The sequence below is a fragment of the Planococcus citri genome, chromosome 2 (assembly GCF_950023065.1).
Source record: "Planococcus citri chromosome 2, ihPlaCitr1.1, whole genome shotgun sequence".
Lineage (NCBI taxonomy): Eukaryota > Metazoa > Arthropoda > Insecta > Hemiptera > Pseudococcidae > Planococcus > Planococcus citri.
This window is the reverse complement of record NC_088678.1, coordinates 81,183,427-81,209,118: the sequence shown is the minus strand read 5'-3', so window position 1 is coordinate 81,209,118 and position 25,692 is coordinate 81,183,427. Positions and strand designations below refer to the sequence as shown.

General features: G+C 34.4%; 3 protein-coding genes and 1 long non-coding RNA gene across 6 annotated transcripts; 3 read left to right on the top strand and 1 right to left on the bottom strand.

Moving 5' to 3' along the window:
* Positions 1-254: 254 nt before the first annotated feature.
* Positions 255-8,868, top strand: LOC135837988 (probable methyltransferase TARBP1). Its single transcript, XM_065353456.1, has 11 exons — positions 255-3,112; positions 3,221-3,396; positions 3,487-3,558; positions 3,672-3,915; positions 4,099-4,257; positions 4,342-4,497; positions 4,582-4,755; positions 7,610-7,811; positions 7,885-8,162; positions 8,278-8,414; positions 8,488-8,868. The coding sequence occupies exons 1-11, from the start codon at positions 446-448 to the stop codon at positions 8,639-8,641; spliced, it is 4,419 nt and encodes a 1,472-aa protein (XP_065209528.1). The 5' UTR covers positions 255-445; the 3' UTR covers positions 8,642-8,868.
* LOC135837999 (uncharacterized) lies at positions 8,450-10,928 on the bottom strand. 2 transcript variants are annotated; one of them, XR_010557288.1, is made up of 2 exons: positions 10,345-10,928; positions 8,450-8,637 (listed from the first exon to the last, which is right to left on the bottom strand). It is a non-coding gene; the product is annotated as an uncharacterized LOC135837999 (long non-coding RNA). The 2 variants fall into 2 exon arrangements; XR_010557287.1 differs by lacking the exon at positions 10,345-10,928 and adding an exon at positions 8,960-9,379.
* LOC135837990 (protein croquemort-like) lies at positions 9,479-17,111 on the top strand. Of its 2 annotated transcripts, none has more exons than XM_065353459.1 (9): positions 9,479-9,811; positions 14,324-14,492; positions 14,758-14,918; positions 15,007-15,148; positions 15,238-15,453; positions 15,538-15,746; positions 15,823-16,117; positions 16,198-16,271; positions 16,344-17,111. In XM_065353459.1, the coding sequence occupies exons 1-9, from the start codon at positions 9,741-9,743 to the stop codon at positions 16,573-16,575; spliced, it is 1,569 nt and encodes a 522-aa protein (XP_065209531.1). In that variant the 5' UTR covers positions 9,479-9,740; the 3' UTR covers positions 16,576-17,111. The 2 variants fall into 2 exon arrangements, with proteins under 2 accessions (XP_065209531.1, XP_065209532.1); XM_065353460.1 differs by lacking the exon at positions 9,479-9,811 and adding an exon at positions 13,793-14,253.
* A 432-nt stretch (positions 17,112-17,543) lies between these two features.
* On the top strand, positions 17,544-24,531 carry LOC135837992 (protein croquemort-like). The gene is made up of 9 exons (XM_065353462.1): positions 17,544-17,802; positions 18,463-18,634; positions 18,720-18,880; positions 22,537-22,678; positions 22,759-22,977; positions 23,065-23,273; positions 23,405-23,702; positions 23,939-24,012; positions 24,142-24,531. The coding sequence occupies exons 2-9, from the start codon at positions 18,524-18,526 to the stop codon at positions 24,383-24,385; spliced, it is 1,458 nt and encodes a 485-aa protein (XP_065209534.1). The 5' UTR covers positions 17,544-17,802; positions 18,463-18,523; the 3' UTR covers positions 24,386-24,531.
* Positions 24,532-25,692: the final 1,161 nt, after the last annotated feature.

Sequence of the window (25,692 nt, the reverse complement as noted above, 5' to 3'; positions counted from 1 at the left end):
TATATTGCAACCTAAATTCGCCACTTCGAATCATTCGAAATCGAAATCAGAAATAATTTCTTTTTTTAAAAATAAATGCAATAATAATTACTCATTCAATTAACATTTAACTATGTCTAAACTCAAAACTGAAATGAATAAAAAAAGTAACCAAAAAAAATAAAAATAAAAAATTCGTTGCGTTTGGGAATTCTAAAATTTTCAATTTCATTTTGTGGCAACACTGAAATAACTCATTGATAAAAAATTATCAATTTCATATCGAAATGCGGTAAAATTCCATTTTTTTAAAAATTGTGCTCCGAAAAAGTCGACGTAGTTTGCGAATCCGTGTGAAATTTAACGATGTAATTATGGTGATCGATCGTTCCGAACTTAATTTCATTTTGGAATAATTCCCCCATCGAATACTTATTGGATCCAAGGATTGCGAAGTGTCGAAAAAATGGCAACACATTTCACAGAGCTCTCCATCGTAACGGCGATCGAATGTTTGAACGACGTATACTACGATGAAGTAGTTTGCAACATATTAATCTCGAATTTGAATCTAATCGATCAACATGGCATAAAGGTATCGCCAGCTTTGAAGGAAAAATTGAGTAATTTTATATCAAATTATTTGAAAAACTACAACACGTTTGTAGATTTGGAGATGGAAGATTTCAGCCAAGTTATAAGTTTGATATCGTTATTACTCGAATTTCAAGACTCAAACGATCGATGTAAAACGACAGAAATCGTATTACCAAGTTTACTGGCATCGTGCGATAAAATTCTACAATCTAATACTCGTAACGACGGTGCCGAGTTGGAAAACTTAATTAAATATTTTCGACTTATCGAAACATTATTAAAATGCGTATCAAAGTTGGAAAGGAATACTAAGATTTATTGCGTTCTAACTACGTTGGAAGATTTATTATCGAAAACGTTTACCATACAGAATCAATCTTTATTGGTATATTCGTTCTCGGTGCTCGATGCATATTACCATATCGTACCAGAAACCAGACTCGTCTATAAAATATGGTCCGAAGCTGTCGCTAATCTATTAAAAGAACGCTCCTATTGCGAATTCTACTTAATCATGATTTCCTACCTAGTCGGTTGCTCATTTGGTAGAAAAGAACTGAATGAAATTTTAAACACAGACGAATTTTGGACAGCTTTACAATTATGCCTCGAAGATGACCAATGTATCCAAAAACATGCTCTTCACGTATTGAAATACGCTTCGTTTAATTTATGCGACCAGCCTAAATTTTGTAAGTTGAATCATTCGAGTGTATTCGATTGCGCTCATTCGAAAGAGTATCTCTCTTGGTGGAAGACTTATTTCGTTATAATGGAGAATTTAGACGAAAAGCAGACTCATTTAGTCTTACCTACCTTCTCTTTGGTGAATAATTTACTAAACGATGAAATCGTATCGAATGATAAATTCTGGATTTTGAGGTTATTGGAAAATGGTTTAAAACACGATTCTAGAACGGTCAGAATAGAAGCTCTGTTATTTCTACTCGATGTAAATGTTTCTAGCTTTAATAAACGTCATGTTCGTTACATTGTTCGAATTATGTTGACCGCATTGAACGATTCGTACTTATTCAGAAAGTCTTTCAAATTGAATAAATTTCATAATATCAAAGAAGGATTTGTCAAGTGCATCTCCAACTTCGACTCCGAACAGCTGATTATTTTTTATGAAATGTTGATACAAATCAAGTGGTCTCCGGTGCCTTTATTCTATACTCTCAGATCGATTACCCAAACCCGTCAAAATTTCCAATGTCTCGATACTAAATTAATTCGAATGACCGCCGATATTATCCAAAACATCGTCAGATACCATAATATAAAAATACGAGCTGCTATTCAGTCTTTATTTGTCGAATTAATCCTCATGTACAGCGAGAAAAATAACGATACCGCGTTACAGGTTTTAACTTTAATGAGCAATTTTAACCAAGAAGAATGTCTGCAGAGGAGTACCACAAGTTGGCAACAGATCGTCGAGTATCTTCGGCAATCTTCATCGTACGAAGATTTCGAATTGTACCTGATGGAACACGCGAGCAAGCAAATCGACTGCGATGAATCGTTATCTGATACCTCAGCGAGCTTCTTAGCTCGACTAACGATTCTGCTCGAAGACGCATTTACACCGAGTAATTACCACATTCGAATCGCCGAATGGATGAGTTCGTTTGAAAACGTATTACATCGAGCTTATCTAAATAAAGTAATACAAAATAATCGTTTGAAATTCATCGTGAATTTATTAAAAATTGAACGTAGCTGTGTCAACGTTAAAAATCCCCTCTTCGGATCTTTGCGATATTACTCCTTAGCTGCGAATCATTTTACTCACTTATTTACCTACATCGTTAAGAGCTTATTGGAGTGCGATAATTTTGATAAAATTGAATTTTACGAACATTCGCTGACCGAATTTTCCTATTTGTTTGAAGACAAATTCTCGTCTTTGATAAATATCTCAAATGTACAAGACTGGCTGGTGAAATCCAGCGAAGGATTGAAAAACGAATCGGTTCATCGACGATATTCTTCTCTAAAAGTTATATCTTGGATTTATTTGCTAATTTATCGCTATCCGCAGCTGCATATAAACGTAGATAAATGGAAAAACATGCTGGCAGCGAGTATGACAGATTACGTGAATAATTTTCGTATAAGATCGTTAAATATCGAAGAAATCAATAGCTCTGGAAGGACTAAAACTGGAAAATTATATTCTCGATTTATGAACAACTTATGGTCTACGATGGAATTATATTTATTTTTCGAGAAGGAAAATATCTTCGAAACCGTAGAAATTTCATCTTTATTCGATATAATTCTAAATGCGTTGGACTTGGCTCGAAAAGAGAACCTAACTAGTCTTTTTAAATTTTTAAAAATTTTATTCTCGATGAACACCGTTTTGAAATACGAATCTATAGTATTGAATATGATGAGTATTAGTTGGAGATTGGTCGAAGAAACTTTAACGACGCCGTTTTACACTGATTCTTTGAAATACTGGATACGGGCGTTCTATCAAGAAACATTTTCTAGCGAAAGAATCTATCAATTGAAACTTATCGAAGTAAGTTTCATTTGTGTTTTCTAAAATCTAGACCACTGCCTACAAATTTAGGTGAACTGGAGGACTCAAATTTGTAATCGAATAATCGTAAATCACTGTTGTTTTTAGTACGTGAACGAGATGCTGAAGAAGGTTGCTGAAGATGGAGGTCAATCCTACTACAGTATGATATTAATTTTGACCGAATTGAGCCAAATACCGAATTTATTCCAAAGATTCCCAGACGCAGTTTCGATTTTGATAAATATTTTTTGTATCAGTCATATCAATCGTAAAGATCAAAGGTTATTATTTCAATTATCTGAATGTGCTGCATGGTCAATTAGGACTAAACATGATTACTTATACTTACCTATTTAATTATTTTTTTTTAGAATCGAAAATGAAACTATCGAGTATATCAGAGGATTAGGTGATAACGTTTCACTCAATCAGATAATTAAATTGTAAGTCTGAAATAAAATTTTCGAATTACTTCGCAAAAAAATATACCTCAATTAGGTATTAAAATTTGTAGCTAATATTAGAATGTTATCAGCTAATTGAAACTATGTTCCAGCGATAATGCTGATTCAGCTGAAGAAATGCGCCTTATGGCATTGAATATGTTACTGAATTTTTGCAACGAAAGAATCAACAATGAGAAATGGATTGAAATCATGAAGCAGCTTAGTTCATCTGACGAACTGAGCAAAAAACGTTATTTCAATGACTCCGCCACTCATCGAATAAAACACAGGAGATTGCAGCTATTACTGATTTTCGAGACCGTATTGTTCAATGAAACATCGTCGTTAGAAAAGGTGTTTTTATTATTTTTTTCACTTATTGTGCCTAATAATGAAAGTCCAGTTTGAAAATAATTGCATCTGATGCGATCTAGAAATGGATATTCCCAGCATCCAATTTGATCTGTTCAGACTTGATCAGATCCCATATCTATTCCTAACATCAGAACTCTAATCAATGTTTTTTTTTCTTTTCAGTATAAATGCGCAGAAAAATTATTCACTTGTACGGTGAACAGCTTATTATTAGAACCTCATCAACCAAGTGTTCGTTATATGTTAGAATGGCTATTGATTCGTTTAATTATTCATTTCGGTGGCACATTGGAGGATAAATTTTGGAAGTGTTTTTTGGAGGTTCGTATATTTATTCGAATTAAAAATAAATGCAAATGCATGAAAATTGAAAATGCCTACCTATTTAAAAATTATATTTTCCAGGCTTCAGAAGAAAGAATCGGTAGCATTTGTTCTTTCATATCAATAGCTTTCCATTTGGCCAACACTAATGGCACCGAATCAATGATCGAAATGGCTATTAAATCTGTACTACCGTGGACAATGGCTCAACATTTCAATGCCAGATTATACGCTCAAGTAATTCCATCTTTCAAAAAATGTACATATTTTTTTCGAGTTCGATTTCAGTTTATCTAAGTGGGGAATTTTTTGTTTTCACAGACTGTTCTCGCGAAGCTCATGAGTATAAATAGTAGTATTTCTAAGAATTACGATATCATCCGGCGAAGTTTGGAAAACAGCTTGAAAACTGGAAACGCGGTGAAAAATTCTGTCAAATTGCAAAATGATTTTTATTTTTCGTATTTTCATCCGATGGACCATTTCTCTTTAGAAGTATGATTTTCACTAACTGAGCTAACAAAGCCAACAAAGGGGACCTCTTGAGGTGTCACACACTGGTTTTAACGGGACCGCGATTTTTGGAATGAACATAGCCTAAAACCCCCAAAAACGAATTTTCAGCTGCCCAAGTTCATTTTTCGATTTTTGGGGAATTTTTGAAAATTCAAAATTGACTGTTTTTGGCGATTTATGCTTTTTTTAAAAAGTACCTACTTTATCAGTAAAAATGGTCAAAATGAATCCCAAAACTAATATAAATTACCCAAATCCAAATTTCACCACTTCCAGCCATTCTGGAGCCTCCAGCGCGATTTTCAATTTCTCCAGAATTTTGAATTTGCTCCAGAAGGCGTGAATATGCAGTTGAGCAGCTAAAAATCGAGTTGTGTATTACACTCGACTTGTTTAACGAGTTTATCTATATTTGAGCTGATTTTGAGAGTGACACCTCAAAAGTAATTTTTTGACCAGCTTTTTTCAGACTTGAAAAATCCAAAAAAAATCAAAAGTTTCCTGTTTGAGTGGAAATTTTTGAAATTCGCGCGAATCGCTGTATTTTGTTCATAAATAACTCTCCAAATCCCAATTTCACCATTTCCAGCCGTTCTGGAGCCTCCAGCGCAATTTTTCAATTTCTCCAGAATTTTTAATTTTCTCCAGAACTTCCAGAAGGCGTGAATATGAAGTTGGGAAGCTAAAAATCGAGTTGTGTATTATACTAGACCTGTTTAACGAGTTTATCTACATTCGAGCCGATTTTGGGAGTGACACCTCAAGAGTGGTTTTTTGACCAATTTTTTTCAAAATCAAAAAGTTACCTGTTTGGGTGGAAATTTTTGAAATTCGCGCGAATCGCTGTATTTTGTTCATAAATAACTCTCCAAATCCCAATTTCACCATTTCCAGCCGTTCTGGAGCCTCCAGCGCAATTTTTCAATTTCTCCAGAATTTTTAATTTTCTCCAGAACTTCCAGAAGGCGTGAATATGAAGTTGGGAAGCTAAAAATCGAGTTGTGTATTATACTAGACCTGTTAAACGAGTTTATCTACATTCGAGCCGATTTTGGAAGTGACACCTCAAGAGTGGTTTTTTGACCAATTTTTTTCAAAATCAAAAAGTTACCTGTTTGGGTGGAAATTTTTGAAATTCGCGCGAATCGCTGTATTTTGTCCATAAATAACTCTCCAAATCCCAATTTCTCAATTGCCAGGTGTTCTGGAGCCTCCAGCGCAATTTTTCAATTTCTCCAGAATTTTGAATTTGCTCCAGAAGGCGTGAATATGAAGTTGGGGCAGCTAAAAAACGAGTTGTGTATTAGACTCGACCTGTTTAACGAGTTTATCCACATTTGAGTGGATTTTGAGAGTGACACCTAAAGAGTGGTTTTTTGACCAGCTTTTTTCATAAATAAAAAATCCAAAAATCAAGTTTACTCCCAAAATCGGCTCAAATGTAGATGAACTCGTTGAACAGGTCGAGTGTAATACACAACTCGATTTTTAGCTGCCCAACTTCATATTTACACCTTCTGGACTGGAGCAAATTCAAAATTCTGGAGAAATTGAAAAATTGCGCTGGAGGCTCCAGAACGGCTGGAAATGGTGAAATTGGGATTTGGAGAGTTATTTATGAACAAAATACAGCGATTCGCGCGAATTTCAAAAATTTCCACTCAAACAGGAAACTTTTGATTTTTTTTGGATTTTTCAAGTTTGAAAAAAGCTGGTCAAAAAACCACTTTTGAGGTGTCACTCTCAAAATCGGCTCAAATTTGGATAAACTCGTTAAACAGGTCGAGTTTAATACACAACTCGATTTTTAGCTGCCCAACTTCATATTCACACCTTCTGGAGAAAATTCAAAATTCTGGAGAAATTGAAAAATTGCGCTGGAGGCTCCAGAACGGCTGGAAATGGTGAAATTGGGATTTGGAGAGTTATTTATGAACAAAATACAGCGATTCGCGCGAATTTCAAAAATTTCCACTCAAACAGGAAACTTTTGATTTTTTTTGGATTTTTCAAGTTTGAAAAAAGCTGGTCAAAAAACCACTTTTGAGGTGTCACTCTCAAAATCGGCTCAAATTTGGATAAACTCGTTAAACAGGTCGAGTTTAATACACAACTCGATTTTTAGCTGCCCAACTTCATATTCACACCTTCTGGAGAAAATTCAAAATTCTGGAGAAATTGAAAAATCGCGCTGGAGGCTCCAGAACACCTGGAAATTGAGAAATTTAGTTTTTGGGCGTTAGTTTTGGACAAAATACAGCGATTCGCGCGAATTTCAAAAATTTCCACCCAAAAAGGAAAATTTTGATTTTTTTGATTTTTCAATTTTGAAAAAAGCTGGTCAAAAAACCAATTTTGAGGTGTCACTCTCAAAATCGGTTCAAATGTGGATAAACCCGTTAAACAGGTCGAGTTTAATACACAACTCCATTTTTAGCTCCCCAACTGCATATTCATGCGTTCTGGAGAAATCGAAAATCTGGCTGGAGGCTCCAGAATGGCTGGAAGTGGTGAAATTTGGATTTGGGTAATCGATATTAATTTTGGGATTTATTTGGACCATTTTTACTGATAAAGTACGTACTTTTAAAAAAAAAGCATAAATCGCCAAAAACTGTCAATTTTGAATTTTCAAACGTTCGCCAAAAATCGAAAAATGAACTTGGGCAGCTGAAAATTCCGTTTTTGGGGGTTTTAGACTTCGTTCATTACAAAAATCGCGGTCCCGTTCAAATCGCAGTGTGACACCTCAAGAGGTTCCCTTGTGAGAAAAATGAACGTTCTTTTCAAACATTACCGCAAGAGTGATACTCACAATTGGTTTCGTTTACAGACAATTTTATGGCATTTACCCAGATTATCAAATATCTGTAACGAAGAATGGATTCCAACTGATTTGTACGAAAAGTTCATCATCACTGCACGTAAAGATATTCCTATTAGAAATAAAGATAGCAATTTTGCTACGTTCTCATCATCTTCGTGGATTGCCAAAGCAACCTCCCCAACTCACGATGATGAAAAATACTCCAATGGTAATTTTTTTTAAATTATTCGGTAATTATTAAAATAACTAGATACCACATCAATAATATTTATGTACTTCAGATCTCAACTCTACTCTTTCGTTACAAGAAAGCCAAAAAAAATTCATCCCTCAAACCGATATACTCGCCTGGACCTCTTTATCTGCCGACTCCAGTAAAAATCATAACCTAATCGTTGTCGCGAGTTTAATCGACAGAGCTCCCAATTTAGGAGGATTAACTCGAACTTGCGAAATTTTCGCCGTATCAGCATTAGTCGTAAATAATTTAGAAGTTCTTAAAAATAAAGAGTACACATCGCTCAGCATAACCGCAGAAAAACACGTCCAGATTAACGAAGTAAGTACCTCTACCTATAGAGAGATAATCATTGGAAAATTTTTGAATAATTAATCGAGCAAATATGTACCTACTCTAGATAGCTGGTATAACTTTCAATCGTTTATTTTCGCAGGTCAAAAAGTACAATTTATTCGGATACTTGAAAAATAAAAAAGAAGAAGGATACTGTATTATTGGATTGGAACAAACCACGAATAGTAAAAACTTGAGCGAATTTTCGTTCCCTAAAAAATCGGTTCTCGTTCTCGGGTAAATAACTATACACTCTGTAAGTGCCCCAAAGCTGAACGTGTGAAATATTTATTTTAGTTTTTTATTTTAGAAATGAAAAAGAAGGTATTCCAGCTGATCTGTTGTGTTTATTCGACACCTGCGTAGAGATTCCTCAAAAAGGAGTGATTCGTTCTCTAAACGTACACGTTTCGGCATCATTGTTCATTTGGGAGTACGCTAAACAACATGTATTCGGTCACTGAAAGCAAAAAGTACAAATTACCTTCTATAAAAAATATTAAGTACTGTGATCGATTGTGATATTAATTTTTGAAAATTGTACTTTGTTGGATTTTTTTGTTCGCAATCGTGAACAAGACTGGAGTAATTTGATGAACGTTGAAAAAATTAGTGTTTGAATTTTTTTTTTTTTTGATTACAGAAGATTTTATTTTTTTTATGTTGCATTATTAAACTTTTCTAAATATCATTTTGTGTTCAAGTCTGATGTTATTTAATCACAATGTGTTGTTTAAGGAAAAATTAAGAACGCGGAAAAATGCTAAAGTATTTGTAGATACCTTTCCAACTGTCACGAACAACTAATTCACAAATTTTATCTTCGATTAATTTAGTATCATCGTTCTAAAAAATAAATTCTTCGACTCGTTCTTTGTTCGATACTTTGAAAGCAAGATACTTCATCCGTCCTTATTCTATTAGGTAGGTAAATAAAACGAAGAAAAACAAAATTTCATGCACAGAATCGTTCATAGTTTGCTGGTTTTTCAATAATAATTAACACAATTTATCGCATCTGAAATTATATTAACAAACACAGCATCTTTAACTAAAGTCCAATTTCTTCATATCTGTGAATTTTTACGACATTACGAGACAATGACTAATTGCAAATAGAACACGAGTTATCTTGTTGGCAGCACAAAGTCAAGTACCTATTATTTGATAATTATTTTAATCGGTAGGTACCTCAATTGAGGTTTATTACTTTTATCGCATGTAAGAAAAAAAAAACACCAACTTATATAAACATTATCTGACATATTTTTTTTTTAATTTTCGTCAAAGCTTTAAATTTCACACTTTGAAGAAGCCAGAGCTAAATTAAAAACGGTGTAATACAAACGTAGGTTTTAGGTACCTACCTACATTAACGAGTTGCATCGTAAACGTCGTGTTATTTTGTGCAAGAATTTCTAGTGAATTTCAAACAAAAAACTTTTCTGAACTTCGGAATCTTCACACTGAAAGTTTGATCAGCATAATCTTTCGTGTGATAAAAAGTATTCCGATTAATTTATTACATAGTGAAACGGTCTTGTGAATATGTAAAATATTGTGATGGTGTCAATGGATTCAAATACGGATAAAACAGTCGAGGAACCTGGTTCCAGTGCGAAGGAAAATAATGGGTATATTTTTCATATTGTTACCTATACCTATACTTATACCTAGACCTATGAGTAATTTAGTTTACGATGCGATAAATTCATCGTAATCTCACTCAGTGGTTCACCTTGATAATGATGACAGTGTGTTGTAGTAATGATAGATACATTTTCGCAAAATTTATTTTTTTGTCTATTTTACGTGTTTGTACAAGTTGGCCGATTTATTTTCGCGCCCGTCTCGAGGTGTTGGTAGCTAATTATTATGACGTCAAATGCAGAATGACTATGAAATGAGAAATATCAATTTAAAAAAATGGTTTTTTAAATTGGCCACAAAACTATTACCTAGCTACGTATTTATTTTAATTTCGGCTTTGACTGGATCATTATTTACGTCAGAATTACATACGAAGTACGAACCTGTAGGTAACTTCGTCACGTGAAAATGGAAATATTGTTTTAGAACTCATGCATGAGATGATGTAGGTTACTTTATGTTGGTATTTTTGTTTTTATCACTAGGTAAATGATTCTAGATGAATTTGAATACGTACCACAGGTGTTCATCAAACATGATTCTTAGAATCAGTTCGTGGATGAAGTACATTTTAACATTATTAATTAATTAGGTATTTTAAGAGAAAAAAAACGCGTAGTATATGAGTTTATTTACCAACTACATAATATGTACTTACGCGAATATTGTTTATAACTCTCAAGATGAACCTAATTATTCCATTTTTCATCTCTGTTGAAAATGAAAATGGGGATCTCAGAGGATGATTAATTATTGCAATCAGTTTTGTCTTCTTATTACATTCTTAATATAAATAATGTACGACGAATGAAAGTGAACAAAATCAAATGTTACATATTACATTGAAAGTACTTTCGATGTTTCATACCATACGTGATTTTGTTGTCACAAAATTACAACCATATTAATTGAGTTAATGAGACATGAGGCCTCATTTTTCGTGCTTCGGTTTGATACCATATTAAAACCTCGCTGTATTTTATTGTCTACCTACTTGCTCAATTCTACTTGTATGTTAGTCCGGCATATGACAATAGGAGAAATTGCACCCCCCCCCCCCCGCCGACCATCCGGGACAACTTTTTTCTTAAAGGGGACATCCTAAGGAACATTTAAAAGCAAACTTGCCAAAAAAAAGTTGGCCTTACTTACAAAATGGCGGCCATTTTGATTGACAGGCCAGCCGAAATCGCAGATTTTGCGTTCCAACATAGGACTTGCACGAAATTTTTCAAACTTTACAAAGGTAGATCGAAAGATCATGCAAAAATTTATCACCTGTCAAAATTTCAAGTGCTAAAGTGCGTTTTTCGAATTTTGGCGAATTTTTTAAAATCCAATTTGGGCCAAAAATGAGAGAAAAAATCAAAATTTTACAAAATTGACCAAGAAAGCTGAAATTTGGGATATACCCTATCTTCGACATGCCAAATCGATTGGAAACGGTTTCAACCCGTTTTGAGCAGTTCTGGAGCCTCCAGCAGATTTTTGAAACTCGAAATTCCCACAAAATTCCATCAAATTGGAGTTGTAAAGCTGAAATCTATTCTAAAAACTAATTTCAATACGCTAAGAAGTACTGCAGGTGATTTTCAAGTCATTTTAGAGTTTCCAGCGACTTTTTTGAAAATTACTGGAGCCTCCAGCAGATTTTCAAAACTCGAAATGGAGTTGGAAAGCCGAAATTCATTCTGTAAACTAATTTCAATACGCTGCGAAGTTGACTGCTGGTGAATTTCAAGTCGTTTTGGAGCCCCCAGCGACTTTTTGAAAATTCCTGAAGCCTCCAGCAGATTTTTGAAACTTTAAATTTCTCCAAAATTTCATCAAATGGAGATGGAAAGCTGAAATTTACTCCACACTTGAATTTTAACACCCTCTGGAGACGACTTCAGGTGGGTTCAAGTCATTTTATGGCCTCCAGCGACTTTTTTGAAAATTGCTGGAGCCTCCAGTGGATTTTCGAAACTTGAAATTTCCCCAACATCAATTTATCAAATGGAGTTGGCAAGCTGAAATTTACTTCGCAGACTACATGGTGGTTTCAAATGATTTTACAGCTTCCAGCTACTTTTAGAAAATTTTAATTTTCCAAAAAAACGCCATACAACACTTTCAAAAAGTCGCTGGAGGCTCCAAAACGACTTGAAATTCACCAGCAGTCAACTTCGTAGCGTATTGAAATTAGTTTGCAGAATGAATTTCGGCTTTCCAACTCCATTTCAAGTTTTGAAAATCTGCTGGAGGCTCCAGTAATTTTCAAAAAAGTCGCTGGGGGCTCTAAAATGACTTGAAATTCACCTGCAGTACTTCGTAGCGTATTGAAATTAGTTTTTAGAATAGATTTCAGCTTTACAACTCCAATTTGATGGAATTTTGTGGGAATTTCGAGTTTCAAAAATCTGCTGGAGGCTCCAGAACTGCTCAAAACGGGTTGAAACCGTTTCTAATCGATTTGGCATGTCGAAAATAGGGTATATTCCAAATTTCAGCTTTCTTGATCAATTTGGTAAAATTTTGATTTTTTCCCTCATTTTTGGCCTAAATTGGATTTTCAAAAATTCACCAATAATCGAAAAACGCACTTTAGCACTTGAAATTTTGACAGGTGATAAATTTTAGCATGATCTTTCGATCTACCTTTGTAAAGTTTGAAAAAGTTCGTGCAAGTCCTATGTTAAAACGCAAAATCTGCGATTTCGGCTGACCTGTCAATCAAAATGGCCGCCATTTTGTAAGTAAGGCCAACTTTTTTTTGGGTAAGTTTGCTTTAAAATGTCCCTTAGGATGTCCCCTTTAAGAAAAAAAGTCGTCCCGGAGGATCTTGGGGGGGGGCGGGGTGCAATTACTCCTATTGTCATATGCCGGACTACATATGTGTAAACTATTTTATTTATGGTAAGAGGAGGTGTATTGAAAAATAATTTTTGGTAAAGACGAAAATAAGGATGATTTCCTGTTCACAATTTTGACAAAAATTATTATTTTTGCAACAAAAGACGAAAACTTTTCAGAAAATTTTGACCAAAACGAAGAGGTTTTCTACTATTTTGGCAGAAAAACAAGATTTTTTCAGTCATGTTGAAAATTTTGACTACGATCAGGTTGTTATTAGAAATTTCGAAAAAAGTTCAAGATTTTCTCATTCTTTTCTGGAAATTTTTACAAACATTTTATCAATCACTATTTTGGAGTTTTGACACGTTTTCGACACTTCTTTAAATGCATTTTGGGTAATTTTCATCGGAAATTTTTCAGTTTTTCACTTTTGGGTCATTTTTAGTGGTTGCAATGCTTTTTTGAGGTTTTTAAAATCATTTTATTTTTTTTGTAAGTTTATGAATTTAGGGTACCTAATTTTTAGTATTTTAAAATATAATGCTGATTGTTGTTCCTTATCTCAATTTTTCAATCTCTGGAGTAAGTAGAATCCTGGTCTGCCTGGTAGGTGTAAACTGTAAAGCAATTAGTAAGTAGAAACACATTAAGATTAGCAAATCTTGAAATCAGCACGATCCACGTGAGTGTACGTGCAGAAAATTTATAATAAAAGACCTCACCTAGTGGTAACTCACATTGGTAAGTAATCCATTATTGGATGGTGATGGTACAGATTTGATCCTCTTTCTACCAGTTTATTTTCTAGTCAAGTATAGCTTTTAGGCTACGGTTGCCAGTGTCCTTGTCAGCAATTCAGTATCATGATGTCATTAATTTGATGTTTATTTACGCACTTAATTCAGGAAAAGTGTTTAAAATTGGATCATTTTCCTCTAGCTCATTACCATTAGATTTACCAAATTCCATCGACAAAGAAAATATTCCCAGTAGTTCTTTCGTCAGTTCAATATTTAAATTTCGTATAAAATTAAAAAACGTAAAAACACGATTTGGGCGAATTTTGATACCCCCTGAAAAATCAACATTGTTTACATCTTCCCTCTCCTCTCCTCTCGCCCTTTCACTATAGGTAGGTAGAGGTACGCAACAATGACTAATGAATCCCCAAGAATTTCTACGTCTTTATACGAGTAATTGTGCGACAATTTTTTCTTCAGTATTATTCGAACCGTCGTTCAATGTGTAATAATATTGTAATTGAAAGTGATACTAAAATTGTACACAATATCGCGAGTTAATGCGCGAAAAATGAGCTCAGCAGTTCGGTGTGATAAGGTGTTATCAGAATTATTGATAAGGAAATGAATTAAATGCAAATGCAAATGAACTACCTAAACGTCGATTTTCACAGTATTTTAAAATATTATTAATTCTTAATAAAATATAAAGAATATGTTCTCGTAGCGTATTTTTTATTGACTCATTTCGGTTCGATTCCACTATTCATTTTCATTTCCACATGTTGAAGTTCTCGCCCACACGTTGAAAAATGATCTCAGTGTTTCATTGTTAATTCATTCATATAGTAAGTTATATATTATTTATTAAATGCGAGTAAATTCAAGATTACTTATACTAGAATGTATTTATTACAGAGTTCCGGTGGCAAACGAACCAAAACAAGTTCCAAAAAACAAATGTATGAGTGGCAAAATGGCCAGAATTGTTAAATATCTTCTGTACGGTTTCGGAGGTGTTTTCCTTCTACTAGGATTGGCAATTACAGGATTTTGGAGACCTCTCTATCGTCATTTGTTAGCCTCTGTGAGTATTTCACTCGTGATTTTGATATTAAATAATGTCTCGATATCAATACTCATACTCTTATGTAATGTACTCGATTTATCGAAACATGTTCGTCTTTATGTAACCGAATAATCGATAGTGTATGATTTAAAGAAGATGTTATAGAATCATCTTTCAAATAGTGACGGTGAAAGTCACTCACAAACAATTGATTCGAATACAATAATAACAATAGTATAGGTAATTCATAACGAGTCTAATTTTTGGTGTTTTTTTCCTTCAGAATCTCGCATTAACCAATGGAAGTCAAGCCAAAGAATTGTGGACTAATGGTGCGGTTCCTCTTTACTTTAGAGTGTACATGTTCAATTGGACGAATCCAATTCAAACATTAGGTCATATAGAAAAACCTAATTTCGAAGAAAATGGACCTTACACATTTAGGTTGAATAACTATGCATAATTAATTATTTATTACGATGATACGAATGAATGTATTGCAATACTAAAGCTTTTCTGGGCTTGGTTACAGATTTCAACAATTAAAATCTGATATTGTGTGGAATAATAATCACACTGTTACGTATAATGGTCGACGAGTTTGGGATTTCGTTCCTGAAAAATCTAAAGGCAGTCTTACAGATATCATCACTAGTATTAATGTAGTCGCTGTGGTGAGTAATTTCCCTCAGACCACTCAGTAATTTCCTGCTATTCTTGTTCAATACTAAACTCATCGATAATATTTATCCTTTTTTTTCAGTCAATTGGTGATCAAGCCAGATGGTTGAATCATTTTGACAAAATATTAGTAAACCAGCTACTCGCTTATAATGAAAAACAATTGTACGTCACAAAAACCGTAGAAGAATTGCTCTTCCAAGGATATCAAGATAAGATCTTGGATTTGGGCAAAATATTAAAGAAATACATTAAAAATTTCGACTATATGACCGATAAATTCGGATGGTATTTTGGAGTAAGTTGATCATCGTAAAATACTAAACTCATCGTGAGAACTGTGAGGAGTAAAAGAACTCATTCATTTTGTATTCTCATTTAGAAAAACGAAAGCCAAGTTGACGTTTACAATATCCACACTGGCACAGATAATATCGACGTGCTCGGAAACGTACACGCTTGGAATTATAAAACTCAATGCGGAGTGTACTCCGGTCGATGCGATCAAGTACACGGATCTTTGGGCGATCTATGGCCTATGAATATCACCGAAGGAGACATCGCTTCGTTATTTATATCGGATTTATGCGGGTAATTTTACTCAACTCTACGTATACTTTTTTTTAAAATAAATGCAATATTTTTAAATAAACGTGTATTTTTGCAGAGCTTTCGATATGAGTAAAATCGGACCGAGAGAATTATACGATGTCGAAGGTGTTCGTTTCGCTGGTACCGAGCGAACTTTCGATAACGGTGGAAAATACCCGGAAAATAGCTGTTATTGTAAAGATAACCAGTGTACTATGGCACCCGGTGTACGAAATCTATCCGCTTGTTTACGAGCTCCAATTTACGTATCGTTTCCTCATTTTTATTTGGCTGATCCGAGTTACACGAAAGATATCAACGGTATGAATCCAAGTGCTGAGAAGCACGAGTTCTCTTTCACTATGCAGAAGGTAAAAAAAGTAACGTTTGTATTTTCTACGTTCGATATTTTATTTCTATAAATGGTTTAATTTTTCCATTTACATTTCAGGATTCAGGTGTCATGATGGAGATCTTCGCTCGACTTCAAATCAACGTCAAAGTTGAAGCTTTTCAAGGATTAAAGTAAATAAATAATTGAAATAATTTTCCCACACTTCGAAAATACCGGTCTAAATATAAACCATCTGTTTACAGTTTCTTCTCGAATTTACCCAGCATGTTAGTTCCTTCGTTATGGTTTGATCAATACATCGAAATGCCCGACGAGTTCAAACGAAAGTTAAAATTCGGCTTCAATCAAGTTCCAAATTTATTAGCAGCCAGCGGATTTGTGTTCGTTATCTTAGGAGCTTTACTTCTGGTCTCCGGATTCGTCGTCGCACGTTTGAGTTACTCTTCGGTTCCTTACACCGTGGGCGATATTTGATTTCGAATCGCCATCTTCCTAAAGAAACCTGTGCCATATTTCAACCCTCCGAAGGAGACTGGAGAGATGCCTATCGTTCAATCGTACATTTCATCTCATTTAATCAGAACATTATCCATTATTTTGGTTGCAAGTTGCTCTAGTCAAATTGAACATCGCATTTTGAAACGTTGTTATTCTACGAACTGCCCGGGAATAGTTTACGTATTTTTAATGTGGGGTGTTTTGAAATCAGGTGTGAGTATTTTTCGTCTGTTTTACTCGAATCAAAAAAAAATATTGAAAGTGAAACACGTGGGAACGATGAGTAAGAAGTGATAAATGATAATGCTCGAATGATTTAATTTTTTTTTTCGTTGAAATAATTTTGTGATATCATTATAACAAACCGTATTTTTAAAATGGAATATATATTGTGTAAAAAATGGAAATTATTCATTCGTTTCAAGGCTGATTTAATTATTTATTATTTGTATCGTGTGTAAAGTTTACTATTTTACGAAAAGAAAATATCGAATACATTTTCATCCAGTGGAGTTGATTTTTATATGTTTATTTTTTGCGATTATGACTTTGGTTCGGTTCGTTCTAATCACCGTGTAGGAATTTTATCGCGAGATTAAAAACTAAACGTGAACAATGCTTTATTTGCTGTGCAGCTAAAAAAGGAATATCAAATATCTTAGCTCTCTGAATCCACATCAAAGTAAGCATGTGTACTACGTAGATAAAGAAACTTCTGCAAACTCGACTAATTTGTTGAAAAAAATAAAATGAAAATGGAAAACGAAGTGTGAGAATTTTTCTCGTTTTAAAATAAGTTAATGAAAATTATTACGAGACGAGATGGCCCATTGATTGATGTTTGCGAATGACGGTTTCCTTCAATGAGATAACCTATCACCAGAGGTGATAATGAAACAGATGGATTTAGTGACTCAGCTTTTCCTATATTTGCGCAAAGTACTTTGCTATACACCAAGTACCTACCAGACTGTATCAGTTGATCTTCGCTCAAAGATCTTTCGTAGGTACGTCGTATATTTTTTATTTTTATATGTGCGATTCGTTCTCATCTCGTGATAAACACACTAGAATGATTTTCTATACTGACAGATGAATATAACTTTCCAATCACGAATGATCGGTCGGTTACAATAGACGTAGATTTTATATGCTCAATTGTGGACGTACGAAGATGATTACAATTGTTGCACTTCATTATTGGTAAGTAATAGCATAATCTATAAGTATAGGTACATATAAGTACTTACTTTATATCGACGTATGTTTATTCTCTTATCATTTTGTTTTAAATATAAACGCCGATGCTGAGCTTTGGGTGCTTGCTTATCATTCGTATTCGCTTATCCAAGGTTGTGGTAGGTAGGTAGGTTGGTAATGGGATATATTCTGCGCACTTTTCAAAAACTTCAAAAAAATCAAGCTTCAATTTTGCAGGAAACCTCATTAAAATAGATACAATACAATTTAAAGTCAATGTCAGTCATGTCTAGCTATATTATCACTTATCAATTTGTTTTTTGACCAAGTACGAGTAAATTTACTACCTCAGCAAACTGATAACAGATATACTAAATATTGAAGTTTGTCCTAATTTATGCTGATAATAGTTTTCTATTCCTCAAACTCGTATAATGTATGCGTCTTATTCTTTCGAATCTTTGGAACTCAAAAAGTGTTCCTTTATTTAATTTAACTACATACTTATTTTTAGTTTTGTGTGTGTGTGTTTTTTTTTTATCAGAATCTATTTGTATGAACTGATATACCAATATTTGATATTTATGTACTATTTTTAAGTTAAACCTACTCGTGTGTAGTTGAATGATGAACTCATGCCTACTATCGTGTTGTGATTTGCAGATGAAAAACAACAAATTCAAACGGAAGAAGAGGTCAACTTTGGAAGATTTTTTAAATCAAAATGGCGAGAAATATTAAAATTATTCTGTACGTATGTGGAAGTGCTCTCTGTGTTATAGGATTTATACTGATCTTAATTTGGAAACCAGTGTTCGATTACCTTCTAGTCAAAGTAAGTTATACTAGAACTTGAGTGGTTTAGTGTGATCAGATATTAAATTTTGAATGTTTAAAAATTTATGGTGTTTTCCTTCTAGAATATTGCTCTAACTAATGGCTCTCTAACAGAACAAACGTGGATTCAAAATTCAGTTCCAATATATTTCAAAGTTTACATGTTCAATTGGTCTAATCCAGAGGAAACGTTGAACGAAAATAAAAAGCCCAATTTCGTTGAAATGGGACCCTACACATTCAAGTAAATGCGATAACAACTGGCTAAAATTATTCTATTTTAGAAATCATTGATAATACCTAGTTACCTACCTACTCATTGTCAGTAATAGGAAAATATTGTATTTTGTTGATCAACATCCGAACGAATTTAATTCAATCAAAACTCTGATCTTATTAGATAGATCTATAGGTAGGTAGATCAAGATCAAACCGGTCTGATCATACCGAATAAAATCTAATCAGAATCAATCAGATTTACAAAACATTTCAATGCAGAGAAAAAAATGACCAAAACAAACAGCGGTAAAAAAAGAATGGAGTTTTTTTTGGCAATTTATGTGAATAAAAAACGAGATTTTTTGGAATTTTTTGTCAAAAAAAACAGTAACTTGGCTGTTTAGCTGTTCTGTTAAAAGTAATTTTTTTTTTTTATTTTTAAAAAATTAAAAGCTTTTTCATTGAAAATTGTTGGTAACTTTTGGAAAAAAGAAACCCTTTGACAATTTAAGCACTGAGGAGGGCTTTAGGTATATTTTTTGCAAAAAATCCAGAATTTTTGGACAATTTTTGGAAAAAAGTAAGATTTTTTTGAGCAAAAAGCCAGACTTCGACAATTTTAGCGAAAATAGGATTTGTTGGCAAATTTTGTCGGTAAAGCGAGACTTTGAGACAATTTTGGAGAAAAACGTGAGGCTATTATATTCGGAAGTTTTCACTAAAAAAATAACTATCTTTGACCGTTGATCTAAAAAGCAAAAATTTTTGCCAATTTCTAAAACAAAAAAAAACCGAAAAAATACCGATTTTAGAAAAGCAAGGATTTGACAGTTTAGCGAAATGCAAGAGAATTTTCGCAATTTCTATCAAAATGCAAACTTTTGGCAAAAAGCGAGACTTTGACCAGTGTAGCAAAAGGAGAAATTTCTGGCAAAAAAAACGAGTCTATTGTAGTGGGGACTAGGGACTCCTAGTTACCTACCTGGTAGGGAATTATGCCCAGGCTGGGGGTAAGCTAGCTAGACTAGCGCCCTCTGGTGGATTCGTTCCATCCAGAGGTAGACCCTGCCGAAAGCTCCTGCCTCTGTGCAGTTCTTTTATACTAGTTGACGTAGCATCTTTAACGCTGGCCGCTTCCGTCTAATGAGAGAACGCTCAGCAGAAGAATACCATCGTATTGTATCGTGTCACCTGTATGACCAGGTGACCATTGTGCATTATATAATAAACGTAATAAGCAACTGGATTGTTCCTTATTGGGGTATTATATGGTACTTGGTTGGGACTGACGTAGTATAGCCAAGTTAGTGGTGCCCCCAGGAGTGAATAACGCAGGGAGTGGCACCACTCAGTGGTTAAGTTGGTATTTCCCCCCAACACTATTGAACAATTTTTGGAAAAATAAACGATTTTCTTGATTTTTTGCCCCCAAAAAAAATACTTTTTAGCCATTTCGTTAAAAGCAAAATTTATTGTATGTTTATAAAAACCGAGACTTTTGGAAAATTTTTAGAGTAAAGCTATACTTTTGAGCTATTCTCGGAAATTAAATTTGTTAACAAGTTTGCTGGACAGGGAGAGTTTTAGCCAATTTTTCGCAAAAAGCAAAACGTCGACAATTTTAGAAAAAATATGATTTTTTGGCAATTTCTTTTAAAATGTGAGACTTTTAGAACATTTTTGGAAAAAATATTGTATTTTTTGAAATTTTTAGCAAAAAAAAACAACTTTTGTGGCTATTAGATATTCTAAAAAAAAATCAAAAAAAAAAAGTACCTGGTCAATTTCTGAAAAAAACGAGAATTTATACTAACGATTTTCAAGTGATAGTTTTTGGCGATTTCTGGCAAATATAAGCATGGCTATTGAGTAATTCTTGATGAAAAGCAAGTAGGAATTTTGTAAAAAAGTGAAAATTTTTGGCAAAAAACAAGACTGACATTTTAAGTAAAAAGCAAAACTTTTTCTCAATCAAAAAAAGGCCATTCCTCCAAAACTATGATACTTTGATCAAAACTGATTTCACAGTTCGAAAGAGCATTGCATTTAAAACTTTTTAAGCATTTTGAAATTTTCAATAGTTGAAAGTTGAACTTTCAAATTGAAAGTTCAAATTTCAAAATAGCGCTGTAAGTGGGAGCTACCATTTAAAATTTTGAAAAAATTTCCACAGATGAACCTTTTGATGCTTTTTCGAAATATTCAAGTTTCAAGATGGGATCTCTCAATGGAGGAGGAGCACCCCCACCCCCAATTTTGGGCGAAACTTTTGAAAGAAAATCTGGGGCATGTGACTTATCGAATTCTATGTTTTTGGTGACGCTGAACACGAATATGACGTCAGATGTTTGATAGGACCCCATCCACGGCCCCCAGCACCTCCCCAAAAGGGGTAAAAGTTCAAAAAAGTGTTTTTGTTCGTGTGACACATGGAATAGTATGTTTTTGGTGACGCTGAACACGAATTGACGTCAGATTTTTGATTGGACTCCATCCACGGCCCCCAACAATTTTTTTGGACTTTTACCTATATGGGGAAGGTTCTGGGGGCCATGGGTGAGGTCGATTTGAAAAACTATGGCAATATTCGTGTTCTGCGATATCGAAAACATACTATTTCATGTGTCACACGAATGTAACCATGTTTTTGGGGGTTACCCCCTTTGGGGAGGTGCTGGGGGCCGTTGACGGGTCCAATCAAAAATCTGACGTCATATTCGTGTTTAGCGTCACCAAAAAATACCATTCCAGGTGTCGCACAAACAAAAACACTTTTTTGAACTTTTACCCCTTTTGGGGAGGCCCTAGGGGCCATGGATGGGGTCTAATCAAAAATCTAACGTCATATTCGTGTTCAGCGTCACCAAAAACATAGCATGCGATATGTCACATGCCCCAGATTTTCTTTAAAAAGTTTCGCCCAAAATTGGGGGTGGGGGTGCTCCCCCTCCATTAAGAGATCCCATCTCGAAACTTGAATATTTCGAAAAAGCATCAAAAGGTTCATCTATGGAAATTTTTTCAGCATTTTAAATGATAGCTCCCACTTACAGCGTCGTTTTGAAATTTGAACTTTCAATTTGAAAGTTCAACTTTCAACTTTATGCTTAAAAAGTTCTAAATGCAATGCTCTTTCGAACTGTGAAATCCGTTTTGATCAAAGTATCATAGTTTTGGAGAAATGGGCTGCTGAAGTTGAGTACCTCCAGACAATGTGAAAATAATGGAAGCCCCCCCTCCCACCCGCCCCCTGAGGGGGCTGGTACCAAACTGATTGCGGGGTTATTACTTACTGGGTGGGTGGGTATATATTGTAAAAAAAATTTGAGCGAAATCGAAAGACATGACTCAAAAACGTTGGTTGAGTTGACATGGAATGACCCTAAATTATTGGCAGAAAAATAGACTACTTTTCTGCAAGTTTTGTGAAAAACCTATTTGATGATTTCAAGAGAAAAAATTCTGACCTTCTGGGAATCTTTGCAAAAAAGCAACAGTTTGTAGCAATTTTTAATTTTAAATAAAATATGTAATTTTTGCTATTTCTGGCAGAAACCGAGACTTTGACGAATTCAGCTAAAGACAAGACTTTTCTATAGTAACCACTGAAAAAACAGTCTAACCAGTTAGAAAAAAATAAACAGTGAAATCATGTCTAATTTTACGATTTTATTTCGACAGATTTTTGCAAGTGAAATCGAACATCGTTTGGAATGAAAATAGTACTTTGACATTCAATTCTGATCGAATTTGGACATTTGTCCCAGAAATGTCTAATGGCAACCTTTCTGATCTCGTTACCAACATTAACGCAGTAGCTATGGTAAATATTCTGAATTTTATACCAACCTCGAGTCAATTAAATTTTCATTTCATCCCTGCTCACTTTTTTTTCTCTCATAGACAATTGGTGATCGAGCTAAAGATTGGATCAAAATAGGAAAAATTGCTGTAAACGAAGCTTTGGAAGTGCTCGAAGGAAAAATTTACGTCACGAAAACAGTCGAAGACCTACTTTTTGATGGATACCAAGACAGATTGTTAAATATCGCGAATTATATAAAACCCAAAATCCCTTTCGATATTGGCTATCTACCTGAAAAATTCGGATGGTATTTCAAGGTGAGTATTCCTCTACTAAAACATACGGACTAGAAAATAAAATTAATGAATTTTTCCAAACTCGAACAATTTTTTTTTTTTTTCAAGAAAAATGTATCAGAAATCGACGTATTTAATATTCACACCGGTACCGATAATATCAATCTACTGGGTAAAGTGAATTCGTGGAATTATTCGACTCAATGTGGCGTTTACAGCGATAGCTGCGATCGAGTAAGAGGATCATTGGGGGATCTATGGCCAATGAATATCAGTGCAGAAAATACAGCTTCCATATTTGTATCAGATTTTTGCGGGTTAGTAGGTATTCCTATTATTGACCTACTATTTCGAAATTAGCACACAATTTGAATTATTTATAAATAATCACCGTGATAACTATAATATACTTAACTGTGTTCTAATAATTATAATTGTGATATTTTAGGGCTTTCGATTTAATCAAAGTAGGTAACACAGAAAGATTGTACAACGTGGCCGGAGTACGTTTTATCGGTACCGAAAGAACTTTCGATAATGGAACCAGGTTCCCAGAAAACCTTTGTTATTGCAAAAATTACCAATGCCAGTACTTATCAGGAATCAGAGATGTGTCTGATTGCGTTCATGCACCTATTCGTATTTCATTTCCTCATTTTTACTTGGCTGATGAGAGTTATAGACAGAATGTCAGTGGTATGGATCCTGTGCTTGAAAAGCATCAGTTTTCTGTCACTTTGCAAAAAGTACGTATACCTACCTACCTACCTATTTGACTCTAAGAATGCATTTTCAAAGAAAGAGGATGAAATTAGTCACTTTTGTCAATTGTCATGGATGGAAATGTAGGTCTGAAAGTTCTCTTGAAGATTAATTCTAATTCTGAATGGGAGGGGGGGCTCAAAACAACGTCATAGAACTGTTTCGAGGATTTTGGTTTGATTGGTGTTGGATTAATTTACTTTGAATTTAATCTGCGCAGGATTCTGGAATACCAATGGAGATTTTTGCTCGATTACAGATCAACGTCGACGTTCAACCTTATCCAGGAATAGCGTAAGTCAAGTTATTAACAATATTTCTACTTTATTTCAAAGTGTCCATTTATCTACAATCAACAACAAACAATGCAATGCGATGAAAAAAAAGCCTAACGAGTAATGTGTAATATTTTATCGTTTGCAGTTTCTTTTCTCGTTTGCCAAAAGCAATGTTCCCAACAGTATGGTTTGAAGAACACGCCGAATTGCCTAACGACCTAAGAGGCAAACTGAATTTACTTTTCACACAACTTCCGGGTTGGTTACCAGTTTCTGCATTTGTTTTGATGACTCTCGGCGCCATTATTATTACCATCGGATGTATAAGTTCACGATTTTATCGTCAGAATTCCGACTCCGAAGTTCCCTACACCACTCAGACTGAATAGCTGATAAAAAGCTTATCATTTTATGTAATATAGATGTAGAACTCAATACCTACCTATGAACTATTATAATCTGTCTTGCTGTAGAATAAAATTACATGTACATACAATCCACCAATATATTATTTGGAACAACAAAAAAAATATAATTATGTTGTTTTATCTCGCGGACTTACGTAATGTACTGCACTAATTATTCAGAAGACAATCTAAGTACCCAATATTATATTTTTATTCGTAGCAATATGAGTATAGCGCATTTAGATTTTTCTTCGATGAAATGGATGAGGGAAGGGAACCAACCTTCCTATGAAATCGTAGGAAGAGATTTGATCTCATTTGCTGTAGGAAGGGGTTTGAAAACATGTAACGAATATTTCTTGATTCAATTTGGAGTCTCAAAAAAAAAAGAATTTTCTAGGTAAAACTGATACCACCTCTAAAAAAAATAGACACCGGAAATCCCCTAATTCACTTGACCAAAAATGCCATTTGAACGTCATATTCATGTTCAGCGATCTCAAATTTGTAAGAGAATGTCATTAAATGTGCAATTTTCAAAAACACTTTCCGCGTTGGAAATTTGAGCCTCAAAATGAGCAATTTTGCTTAGAAACCAATGAATATCTAACTGGTCAAAATTTTGACCCGATTCGCAAGGTATTCGAGGTCAAGTCTGAATTTGGTGTATTTTACGCCTCGATCCATTCCTCACAAAAACCGACAATTTATTCGCTAAAAATTGAATTTTTTCGAAAACATTGAAGCCAGGCTCAATATGGACGTCAAGATTTTAGCTCAGCGATCTCAACACTGAACTTGGTCAGAAAGAGTCATGAAAAGAGAAAAATTTTGTAAATTTTTCAAGATCAATTTTCAGTCTAGAAATGGACCTTTGAGGGAGCTGTCTAGTTGCTAAAGTACCTACATCTGGTTTCCTATCTGGTCTTTTGAGGTCATTGACCCATCTGTGCGGCTTCTCAAGGCAGACTGGCTTCCTGTCTGGTACCACGAGATCATTGAATCCTCTATTCAGGCTGTCTGGATTCCTGTCTGGCCTCCATAAAGTTCATTGACCCATCTATCCAACTTTTCGAGGCTCTAGCTTTATTTCTGGTTTTCAAAGGTCATTGACCCGTTTGTCTGGCATCATGAGGCTTCCTGGTGTTCTGTTTAGCTTCTTAAGGTCACTGACCCGTTGGTCTGGCTTCTCAAGGCCATCTGGATTCCTGTCTGACCTTCATAAAGGTCATTGACCCATCTATCTGACTTCTCGTGGCTCTATGGCTTTTTTCTGGTTTTCAAAGGTC